This window comes from Oxyura jamaicensis, chromosome 18, assembly GCF_011077185.1.
Source record: "Oxyura jamaicensis isolate SHBP4307 breed ruddy duck chromosome 18, BPBGC_Ojam_1.0, whole genome shotgun sequence".
In the NCBI taxonomy this organism is placed as follows: Eukaryota; Metazoa; Chordata; class Aves; order Anseriformes; family Anatidae; genus Oxyura; species Oxyura jamaicensis.
Window position 1 is genome coordinate 12,501,718 of NC_048910.1, and position 12,715 is coordinate 12,514,432.

The 12,715-nt window shown below is 36.7% G+C and overlaps 1 protein-coding gene across 12 annotated transcripts in view; it reads right to left on the reverse strand.

Moving 5' to 3' along the window:
• Nucleotides 1–438: 438 nt before the first annotated feature.
• Nucleotides 439–12,715, reverse strand: part of CCDC57 (coiled-coil domain containing 57) — a 42,520-nt gene continuing 30,243 nt past the window's right edge. For all 12 annotated transcript variants that reach the window (XM_035342458.1, XM_035342451.1, XM_035342455.1 and 9 more), the window contains 5 exons: nt 12,169–12,397; nt 11,384–11,520; nt 8,538–8,660; nt 7,960–8,182; nt 439–1,397 (listed from right to left, as the gene is read on the reverse strand). In XM_035342458.1, the coding sequence (XP_035198349.1) occupies nt 1,171–1,397; nt 7,960–8,182; nt 8,538–8,660; nt 11,384–11,520; nt 12,169–12,397 (939 nt within the window). In that variant the 3' untranslated portion in view covers nt 439–1,170. The remainder of the gene's footprint in view (nt 1,398–7,959; nt 8,183–8,537; nt 8,661–11,383; nt 11,521–12,168; nt 12,398–12,715) is intronic.

Genomic DNA, 12,715 nt, shown 5'->3' on the forward strand with positions numbered 1-12,715 from the left:
TCTGTTTGCAAACAGTACTAGGAAAGCAGCTCTTAACAAAGCACTACAGAAGGGATAAAAAAAAAAGGGGGGGGGGGGGGAGGCACTTACAGGTAGTAGCACTCTTCCTTCATTAATCCTGTTCAGAATTCACATGTTTTTACCAGCAACTGAGAAGCATTTTTTACTTCAAGAACACCACTCACAGAATCACAGAGATTAGAAGGGACCTCTTGTGATCACCAGTTCTCATCCCCCTACTCAAGTAGGGTCATCTGGAAGAGATTGCCCAGGACCACATCCAGTTGGGTTTTGAGTATCTCCATGGATGGAGACTCCATAACCTTCTCTCTGGTCAATCTGTTCCAGTACGTGACCACTCTTTGAGTACAAAATGAGGTTTATTTTTTTTGTTGCTTGTTTTTTTTTTTTTTTTTTTTTTTTTTTTTAAAAAAAAAAAACCATCCCGGAATGTTCATTACTACATAGATATCCCTCATTACATCACAACCCACTCAAGTTTTCTTTTAGTTTCACCTGTTGTAAGGCTTATTTCTTACAATACTTCTGCAAGATTCTAAGAGTTTTTCATTGCTTTAAACTTTAGGCAGTTTAACAAAAATATTAGTAGTAGCGTGATGATAGAAGTTCGATTTTATACTCTCTCATGCTCCCTGAACAAGTGGAAAGAACTGCAGAAGATGACAAACAATATAGATTAATGTGTAATCTTTTCAAAACCCTTTCTTTCAAGTTGAAAGATAGCTGCACGGGATTAACGGTTGCATTGTTAATTATAAGAAAACAAGTGGGTTGACACATCTCACTTCTAAGTTTAAATCACATCTACAGTTTCTCAACAAAATATTTGCTAAAGACCTGCAAGCCCTGCCTAGCGGCACAAAGATTTACATATGTATTAACTGGGCATTTCTAAATCCATGATGCAAGCGATATTTAACATATATAATTAAAATAAATACGTATTAACACTGAAGACTATAATCTCACCATGTACACATATTAACCCTTTCTCATGAAACTGGGAACAGTACTTCTTTTCTCTTCTGGCCTCAAACATCCCAATTTGACATACAAAAATGAACATCAAAGTAATATGTAGATCTAATTTATATTCTTTTAATGTAAATGAATAGAAAACATGGACTGAAACTTGCTGCCAACAGAAAATCAGTCTTTAATATTATAGTTGCGGATTTTTGACATATTAGAAGAGATTTTTTGTTTTATGGGATAAGTACAAGATAAAATCCTTGATTTTAACTTCTGCTGAACTTCCAGCTTTATACCTCTGACTGTCAAACCTGCGGCTGGCATTTCAAGTTTATCCTTGGCTTTGATACTTTGCTGAGATTCTTCAGATTGCTCAGTTGAACATGTAACTTCAAACTCCAATGCTCAAATAAATAAATAAATAAACAAATGTTACACTTATGTTTGCATTTAATCAAAAGACTGTAGAACTGAAAAGAACTGGTTTACACTTTTCCTTTAAACACACTGCTGCCACAGTGGCACATTGTCAAAATTTTCTATCAGGCTAGAGAGCCATTTTTATAGTAGCAAACATAGGGGACACAGAACTGTCTATTAAGGCCTGCCACATGGGTGGTATATCTCAGCATCTCCTGCTCAATCCTTGCTTATCTGTACCTGTTCAGTTTCCATTAGCATCAGACTACTTGACAGAGAAGAAAGGAAGACAGCTGGAAGATCAATGAAACTGTTCAATTCAAGCACTACCTATCTGTTCAGCTGTTTTTAAACATCACATTTTATAAGCTTATTCTCTCCACTGTGAGAGAACACACAGTACCTGCACACTGAATAACACGATACAAAGTAAGACTTACCTATTCCCATATTGTGAAATGGTGTTAAAGTAGTTGGCTACAATAGTTTGATCTCTTTCAAGAAACCACCAGGAGATGAGAGCTGTAGCAAAATGTGTTAGGAGAAGCATGATCCAAAAGGCTCAACAGCAGTTCTGTGGGCTTGACAAAGCTGCATTACTACCACTATGATGTGGGTTTGTTTGCCCCCACCTTTTTTTTTTTTTTTTCCCCCCTCTCAATCTTTTTTCACACAGGAAGGCATTCACTGGGGAAATTCTTGTTTTCTTTGTCTAAGATATTTCTGTGTAGTAGAGTGAGCTAATTCAAAAAGTAATATCTTTGGTTGGGAAACAGCAAGATTGGTCTTAATACCAATGGAAGTCTGTTCTCCGGTCTCTCACATAACTGTCTGAAAACCACTATCTCCAACTAAATCAACTGCAGCCTTATCACAGATTTCATTAGGTAAGATAAGTGGAATTGTTCAGTCACAGTAGTCATTGTAAACTATAAGCAGTGTTTACAGGTGCTAGGCTCCAGCCACTTAATCCTTATTTTTCAGTGCACTGAGATTTTAACTTCCAATTTTCTACACAGAGCCAAAGCAGACAGCAGAAGTAGGCATAATATACTTGTGATAATACACAATACAGCATTCTGTAGTTGAATTTTTTCAAGCTTGCCCGGCTTCAGTCCTAGGTACTATGCAATCACAGAGCAAGAATGAGAGGTACAAAAATTGACAAAGATAGGTTATTAGCAGGAGAAGGTGAATTCTCATAGTCAACAGAACATAGAAGAAAGTGCAAACCAAATTCTACATGGAAGGAAATAAATAATTAATTCCATGATTCAAGAATACTTATCTATGGAGGGTTCATAGCTCTATGCAAAACATGACACCATGGCAAATGTCAAAACATGACACTTCGAAATCATTCTTGTATTCAGGCTTAGACTGAACCAGTTGTTCATTTATGAGCGTGCAATATCTGTGCTGGGTTGGCTTGGTGCCATTTGTTATTACAGGTGGCAAAAGCACAGTGTGGTCTTGTGCCATCGATATGAAATGTTGTACAGCTTGCCACCTAGTGGTTACCTACACATGTAGGAGACATTAAAGAGAACTGAAGCTTGGAAACCCTTTGGGTATATTTGCCTCTGGAAAAAAGGACTTGAAACATTATAGTGCATTACCTTAGACGTCTGCTACATCTGTCAGATAAAGAGCAGAATTTCATGAAAACATCAATGCTTTATCACAGTGCGGGAGGAAGTGTTTGAAAAGTCAAAGATACAGCTTCAAAGATTATTTTGATTGAACAGGAGCCACAGCAAAATGAGATTCATTGTCTTTTGCGGTCTAAATAACAGCAATGAGCATATCCATAAATATCACACAGTCAACACTGCTTAATGATGGTCTGGTTATGAAAGATTTTCTCAGTTTTGAAGGGCCTTTTGAATTCAACCAAGGGCATGACTTTCAGACATAATGTGGGAGGGCCCTAATCCTATAGATCCAAAGGCAAAGCAACCGAGCACCAGTGTATATCCATCACATGCATTCCTTCCTCTGAAGTTTTCACTATGCTTGTCTCTTGACATTAGACATGTTGCAACTGGTAAAAGCTACTTAGGTATTTGGAATAACAATATAGAACAAAAGCTTTTTATATGGGTGGCTATTGAAAAGCTTTGGGCTGGCAAAAATCTGTATTAATACAGAAATTTAAACAAATTTAAACTGCAAATAGGCAAGGTTATATCTACAAAACAGAAAAAGAACCAATACCCCAGAATTCAAAATGCTATTTGAAGTAAAATATCCTTAGCAAACTCTGAATAAGGACCGTCATATACTACTGGTTCTGCTTGGGACTGTTCACGTCCAAAGAACCCTGAATAAAATCAGCTGGAATATGCACAGTGCGGTGACATTTAAATGTAGTCTCTTGGTTTCCACAAACAAATAAACAAATAATGAAAAGGCATACCTAATTTATAAGCCTATAACTCATTTTCAGAAGTGACCTTGTCAACAAGAACTAGTGAGAACACAGTTAAGAGCCTAAATTGCTTTTGAAAATGAGCCTAAAATTTAGTCTGTGTAAATGCGTAATGTATCTTCTATTTGACTTGTGTTAACTACAGTGAGAGATTAATATTCATATTGTTTCCTTTTTTCTAGAACTAGAAAGATACAGGCAGACACGTTGCATGAGCAAATAGAAATTTCCCCAAATGGAAAGTTTCGTTTAAAAAACTTTTCACTAGATATTTGCTTATGGCTAACAGTGCCTCAGAAGGAACACCAACTCAAACAAGTTCCTATTCAGAAGAAGAACATATAAGTGAAGAAAGTGTAACTAGGGGATTAGTTAATATTTGTGAATCACTTCAAAGATGAGAAGTTTTATGTAACAGAAAAGAAATCATGAGTCTTTCCCTGATTAAGAGGTAGACTGAAGCCAGAGCCAGAGCTCTCTTTCTGTTTGTTAATGTTTAACCAGATTCTTTCTCTGGCCAGCTTTTTACCCACATGGATTGCTCTTAGAACTGTCAGTGATGTCAAAGCTGTTGAAATTCTGTCTAGTGTGGAAACACTTAAGATAACTTTTGATCCATAAAGTGTAGAATTTCAGATCACAATGTTTTGCAAGTAACAGCAACAGTAAGAATTATAACAAAAGAAACTCCTGTATCCAAGTTCAAGTAGAAAACCAGAAAAGTTACTTTGCTTCAAAACATCTTTTTGTTGTTGTTGTTGTTTTGTTAGGATACGATGTAAACTAAACCTGGGATGTCAACTAAACATCCCAGGACCACAGTTATCGATAGCTGGATAGATGGACGTGGAGTTACTCAAAATGTACAGTGGGACCATCCACTAGAACTGGAGCTCTACTCTGACATGGAAAATACAAAATTTCATCTGCTCCAAAAGCATATAAAGTAAGTGGGGACACTCTAAGTGCAGACATAACTTGCCTTACGCTCATATTCCTTCTGCACTGACCCCAGCCTCTGCTGACCCCAGGAAACCTAAATGATCAGGAGCATTTCACATGGTAACACAAAGCACCTCCCACAGTACTGGCTTCATACTAACTGGGATGTTACAGCTGAACTTTAATAAGTAATGTTTGCCCTTGTTTCCAGAAAAACTAGTAACTGTCCACAATAGCAAGTAAAAATGGTATTAATTTAAACTTGAAGAAAAAAAAAAATTGAATATTTTACAAAGTTTCCTTCCTCCTACCTAGCAATTATTTGAAAATTAAAAAAGACCCTATAGCCCACAGATGACTAGAGAAAGCCTGCATCTTGTACAGGAGCTATCCCTAACCCTTATCACACTGTTGTATGTGTCACGATTTTGAGAGGCAAGCACACACCTTTTGTGACAAGCAACTTTCCTTTGAGGATGGACTGTCATAAGCATTCAAGATACATAAGTTATGGAAGACCAACGTCTCCAACCTGCTCTCAGGGACATAACATATGAGAGGGAAAGAAATAAAGAAGTGTACTCCTTACTAGTACAGTATGTACACAACACTGATGTTTTTAATACCATCAAAGCTTGTATCCATCAACTCCTGTTGCAGGATCACCTGAACAAGGAGCCTGTACTCCTTTCTAAAATCCTTATTTCTACTTATCTGCAGAATTAACACAAACAGAAATATTTAATTCATGTTATTCCTACAGTACAAACAACAAAATAGCAGATAGAGTAAGGAGAGAGAAAATCAAAGTATTTCTTAGCTTTCTGACTTGCTTCAAAGTTTCCACAGGCTCAATTTGATCATGAAATGAACAAAGTATGTAACAGTCCATTTCAATAATTCAGCATTAACATGTATGTCATTCACACTGCAAAATATATCTAGTCATATACTGGAAATACAGCAAATTGCGGGGCTTATCTGACATGCCAGCCATTTTAAGTCCCAACAGGCTGTTTTGTATATGAAAAATAACTGAGCGAAGCTGTTCAACAGGATCAGAAAGATCAGAAGATCAGAAAATAATTCTCACACTATAACCATTGCTGTTTCACCAGAAATGCCCATAAAACATAGCTATTGGTATGACAGATCTGTACAGCACTGAACTTGCAAAATAGATGTTTAAATAAGCAAACTAACTTGCTTGTCTTTGTTCCAACTCATCTTCTACTCCTGAGCTTTCAAGCTTGTGTGTGCATCACTTGTATCTGAAAGGCAACCACAAAGTTGCTCCATCTCAGTGATGGTTCTATTCACTGTAACAATGTGTTTGATGGATATACTAAATTCAAGTGAGTGGCTTTAAACAAGAAAGCTCAGCATGAATAATGTAAGCCTCTGTTAAAAGAAGAAGCAGAACTCCTTGAAAATTTTATATATTTGGTTCTGAAGGCAGGGTGACATGCTTCCAAAAAAGAAAGATTTTGTTTTCATAATCTTGTTTTCTAAAATGTAGAATTCTCTCTAGTAGAGCTAAGAATACTATTTGGATGATTTCCTGGAGGAGAAAGCTTAAAAAAATATTTTATGTTGTTTAATTCCTGTTCTTGCAATGCAGTGTTTCAGGACCTGCTTGCAATGAGTAAGCTCTGCTATTAAGCATTCTTAGGGTAAATCAGGATACAGACATCAAATTCAGGTTGTTCTCATGAAAAATGTTACCCCTTGTTGATGTTTCACTTGTTTTGTGTTGGGAGTGTCATCTTTTCCTTTTGCTATTCTCTAGATCCCCAAAAATCTATAGTAAGTTTTGCAATGGTGGCTGGAAATTTCTAGACGTTAAGAAACTGATGTCCTTGTAAGGCTGCCAATTGTATTGCATCACGCACACAGCAGCATGAAACTGCATGGCACTATCAATAATGTTTCAAAGACATCCTTATCCTGTCAATATAGGCCTGACCTGAAATAATCTTCCTATTTCAGTCCCAGACCCACAAAACCAGCACACAAATAATGACTCTCAGCACTACATCCACCCTAGTCCTACAGGTCTGTCAATGCACATTAGTTTGTCCCTGTCACAACAGCAAGGTATTGCTATTGTGAATAACTATTTTTATAATCCATTTTTCACTTTGAAAGCCCGTTTAGATATTACTTAGTTTTCATTCTTTTCTGACACTAAAGGTGGTTCAGTGAATCCTTAAATCTTCTCCAGTATTATAATTTAAGGCCATTATGTTCTGTCCCATCCATGGCAAAGGTTAAAACAGTTTTCCAAAGTTTTTCCACGAAAGGATTGCTTCATGAACAGGTTAACAGTTATGGAGACACAACGTTAATCTGCAATACCGTGCTCAACATAATGACTACCCTTTAAAATGTTCCTTTACAATTTGCATGTGAAGAGGCTATACCTTGCTGCCCATGCCTTAGAAATGCCACTCCTGCTAAAATTTCCAAGAACGCACAGTTCTGGTCACAGTATAACATTGATTAATGTTCAGTCTTTCAGTCTATTGCCTAGGTTTTACTTTCTCCTCTCATCCCAATCCTAATGAGTCTGACATGTAAGGTCAGGATTCTGTCTCACATATAAGGATTTGTGTGTGTGTTTTTTGTTGTTTGTTTTTATGTTCTAACTTGCTGCAGTCAAGTATAAAATACTAGCAAATAACAATCATTATATGCTGTGGGCACACAGCATATACCACGCTACACTAATGATCTCACTTTTAGCCATTAGGTCTTAGCACACTAAGTAGTATTATGGCTATTAAGCTTTCACAAAAACAATTATTAAGTAAGGATTTGTCAAATTACAATTTGATCTAACAGTCACTTAGCAACAAGTGAACAGTGCAATTCTCAAACAGATGCTTTCATGTATGTCCCAAATAAAGTTTAGACTATGTCAAGACAGAGCGGTATTTGCATTTTCAACTAGTATTTAATAAAAGCAGAGAAGTATGAGAAGTGCTTGTAACAATGTCATTAACACCAGTGAGCTGTACTGGCATTCATCTTAATTGTTGGACAATTCAGGTGGCAAGAGAAAAGTACCTTAAAGTAACTCATTAGACCATTAAATTCTGACCACAGGACTGTAACACCAGTAGCACTTATGTAAAAATAATTAGTGGAATTACTTTGAACAGCATGCTTACCTTGTTTAGTGTTGTTTTCAGAACTGAGAATATAAGGGCTTGATCTCATTTCTAAAGTTTGCCAAATACCTTGGCAAGATCTATGTGCTCTAGATGAAGAAATCCAGGTCTGCTGGGCTTGACCAGGATTTTCCTTGAGCAGCTGACTTTGAACCATCTTTGAGGATGTATGCGCCTTTTGGTGCTCTGGCCCACAATTTCCAGTAGAGAAATCAAGCTTAACCTGTGCAAGTTCAAACGTATCTTATAAAGATATATATATATATATATATATTCACACCAGAGACATCTGAAAATTATTTAAATCTCTTTGATGCATCTTGGTTTTAGAAAGACAGAAGGCTTCAGCACCAAAGAGGCAAGACTGAAGAAGAAAATTATTAAATATAACTCTGAAAGGTTGAATAAGACAAACATCTTAAAAGTGATTGAGATACACACTAGGTTAAATAAACCTGAAGTAGAATAAAGCTCTCTTAGCAAATATATGCATGTCTCCCAGGAAATGACTGTTGAGGAACCCTGAGTGAAAAATCCAAGTGAAGACAAATTAGATTAATGATAAAATTGCACTGTACCTGAGCAGATGGTAATTCTGTGTCTTCCCCACAGCTGCTCGGAACCTTTTCTCCCTTTAAGTTAGGGCAGGCAATTACGGAAGAGATCTTTGAGAGATGTTGTTGCTTTGCATGCTGCAGCTCCTAGTATGAAATATTACATTAACACAAATAACTCATGGCCTCTAAAAACAACAACAATACATTTATAGCTCAGTTTGCTGTTACACTAATAGATTTAAAATAATCTTTTATAAATAACATTAAATAAAAATACATTCCCTTTGGAACAACAGAGCCAAACTATCCTCCTAATATAAACCTCTTGCTAATTCTGTTCAAAATGTTCATTTCTTATCACTGTTACTATTATCCTGCTTGTTACTGAAGTTTATGTTGCTGGGGCTATTCTTCACTTTCATCTTTTCCCATGATTACATTACAGAGGAAATACCCCCAATGAATTACTTCAACCAACCAACCACAACAAAAAAAAAACAACACCATGGCTATAGAAAGGTGATTTGTCAAGATGTAAAACAAAACAAACAAAAACTAATTATCCCATTAGGTTTCACCAACTTTCTACATGTTTCAATTCAAGTGAAATCTGATGAAAAGTGAACTGCTTCAGTCCTGTGAAAGGAGGTGAAAATAAGTCTTCTGCTATATATTTAAAACTCAAGAAATGTGAGCAGCCCATCATATAAAGTAACTGATACTGAAATTTCTGCAGGTAGCCTATAGTAATAAATTGTCTGGTTTCGGTGAGGATGATAACACCAAACACAGGAACAAACATAGCATGACTAGTGAGAGAGATTATGAAAACAAAACAAAACAAGCAAATAGAATAGCAGTGCTTGGAAGCTCAGCCTCAGTTCAGGAGCGGAAGCATCATCAGGTATTTTCTGGATGAAGAGCAGCCTGGAATGAGACTACTGAGGATGAAGAGCTTCAACGTAAGAAAGCACATCCTTCTTTCTAGTTTGGACAAATTTCAGCAGTAATGGAGATTATCCCAAGATTTTCTAGAGCTGGATAGATGCTCAATGATAGCCACTTCAATCATGAGCTCCAAGCCATCCTTGAATGGAAGAGGTAGGACAACTACTGCTGGAGTTTAACACACCACCTGGAAACATACAGTCAAATGCTGACCCACCAAGAGCCATGGCCAAATTGGATTTTCAACATTCATTTATTTTTACAAAAGCAAGAAGAATCTTTAAGTGATTTTTAACAAGGAAGACATGAGAGGTAAGAAAAATACCATGCATTAGTACATACCTCATTAAAAATAAAGCAAAGCAAGACTGCAATGGATGGGCAATGATTGATCTCAGTTCAAAAGTCAGCTAAGCTCTAAGATGAATTGTGAAAGGAAGAAAAATTAAAGAGTTGAGGTGAACAGGGAAGAAAAAACTGAAAAATGTGTTGAATGCTTTAAAATACATAAGAAAAAACTTCTAAAGAAATACTTGCCACTCCCTCCAAAAAAAAAAAAGCTGCTGGAAAGCAGCTCACTAGAAAAGACAGGAATCCTGGTAGACTACAAGTCGAACGTAAGGCAGCAATACATCCTTGAGGTCTTCAGCCAACAGCACCTTGGGCTGCATCAGGAGCACTGCCAGCAGGTCAAGAGAAGTGACTATTTCTCTCTATCAGACACTGGTGCAACCACATTTTGAGAATTGTTTACAGTTCTGGGCTCCCTAGTGGAAGAAAGACACAGCCACACTGGAGCAAAAACAGCTAAAAAGATAATTAACAGACTGGAGTATCTGACATAAAAACAGAAGCTGGGGAGGCTGGCCTTGTTTATCTCCAGGAGAGTTACATCAGGAAGGATCTTATTAACGTCTATATGCACCTGATGGGGTAAGTGGGAGGAGGCAAAGACAATTGAGCCAGACTCTTCTGAGCAGTATACAGTGAATGAACAAGAGGCAACAGGCAGATAATGAAATACTGGACACTCCACATAAGCATAAGGGAGAGAAAAACAAAACACAAAACCCACCACCAAATCTGAAACTTCTTTACTCAGTGTGATCAAACACTGGAACAAGCCACCAAGAAAGGTTCCTAGAGGAAGTATTTCCCCAGTTGAACTTGGTTAATAATTCTACTGAGTTTTATGCCTCAGAGCAACAACCTCACCTTTTCTGAAAGAAGATTGTTTGCTGCCCTCAAAACTACAACGACAATCAGCTGCTCTGACTCAATCCTCACAGGAACAAATCTGCTGATCAATTAAGTAAAGTACATAGTGAAATCCTGATTCTAGTGAAGTCATTGGGAGGTCTGCCACTAACTACTGGGGGAGCCAGAATTTATCCATTTGTCTCTCTCATGCGAGCTGCAATTTAAGTATTAAAAGTTCTAATTTAGTTACAAAAGATTACAGACAGGTTAATTACACATTCTGCCTTCATATATGGAAAATGTGTTGTTGCAATAATTTGGCAAGGTTTCTTTAAAATCCCACCACTGTGAATACTTGGAATTATGCTCACTGATTAATCATTTTCAAGTTTATCTTAGAACATATTGCAAATCCTTCAAATGGCCTTATCTTACTCATTTAAGACTAAGATTGATGAAACTCATACTTGTAGTTCAGGATTGCATTTATGTTGCAGTAACACAAGTGTTTTTGAATTTCTTTGAATGAAAACCATGACTTTAAAAGTTAATTTTGAAGTACCAAACGTAACCCTTCAAGTATAAATCTTCTCAGGTACCAAAGGAGGACTTGAGCTGAAGTTAGTAAAAGGCATTTAAATGCAGAGTTTTGAGGAAAGTTAGATTCATGGAACTAGAATTGGCTTAACTGTTCATTATCACTAGAGGTGCGTGATTACCTGTGTTGCAAGCCTGTATTGTAGATGCTTTAAAGCTGAAAGCTGACACTGTGTTCTTTTGAGAAGTTCTCTTGGAGAAAGGCTACCAGAGGCAACACAAACTGTGCAGCGCTTAGAGGTAATGGGATGCCAAAGTCCTATAAAGGAGAGAAGATACCAAGGAGGTATTCTCAGATATTTTATCATCAATATTACATTTCCAACAAGTATTTATAGCCAGTATAAATGAATCACTGAACGCTGGCCTTCATTGGAGATGGATTCAATACTATGCGAAAACATGCTTAGTGCCTTTTTTTTTAACCTTTGCTTCACTGACAGAGCAATTATTGCATGATATTTAAATGTCTACAGTGAAGTTTTCTTACGTTTTATATACTCTTGATTCTATGTTATCCTATAGTAAGCTTTCCTTTCTACTTTCATAAATAATTTTGTCATCCTAAGAGATAAACCACCTCTCTTCTGTTCTTAAAAGTATTAGTTCAACTTCCAGTTCCCAAACTGACATCTAAGCACCAGGGAATCCTACATCGAAGATGTTCATTACCAAAAAGTTTCTGACTACAAACTATCACGGTTTTGTGTTAAGACTTATATCACAGGATAACCTAAGTTGGAACAGCTAGCACTTCAGTCTCACAAACTATCCAGCTCAAGGATCAGCCAGGTCCAGCACTTTGTTTTCATATTAAAACCTAGCTCTCTCCAGTTCAAAGAATCAACTGATTCACAGCTTTTATTCTAAATGTGTAAGCTAGCACTCTTTTCTAGAATACATTTACCTTCCTTTAATATCATTCCAATATCTGCTCTGGGTCTGTCTCCCATTTCAATCAGTTGCTGCTTCTCTTGGCTCAGAACTGGTATTTTTCTTGCTGCTTCATTCAGTTTATTTTGCATTCCTTGTAGAGGGCAGCTGAAACCATACTGAAGACTAACATCGGGACAACAGTTATCTGAGGTAGGGTCAAAATCTACCGTCTTTTCTTCAAGAGCTTTGGTTTTTGACCCCTGGAAACAAAACAAACAAACAAACAAACAAACATCAACAAAAAAAAAAAACAAACAAGACAAAACAAAACAAAAACAAAAAAACAGAACTTAAAGTATTTTGAAAATGTGGTCTGCATGTTCAGAGATTCATACAAACATGCATTAGAAGCTAGTTGAAGAAAAAGAGCAAAGTTGAAATCTATGACCTGTTATCGAGGGTTCATTTTCAAGATTTTGTTAGCAATATAGGACAAATTTAAACCATGGAATAAATCACTATCACAGCCTAGGAATAGGAAGTTCCAACAAGTATGCTCCATATTGTTAACTGTAAGT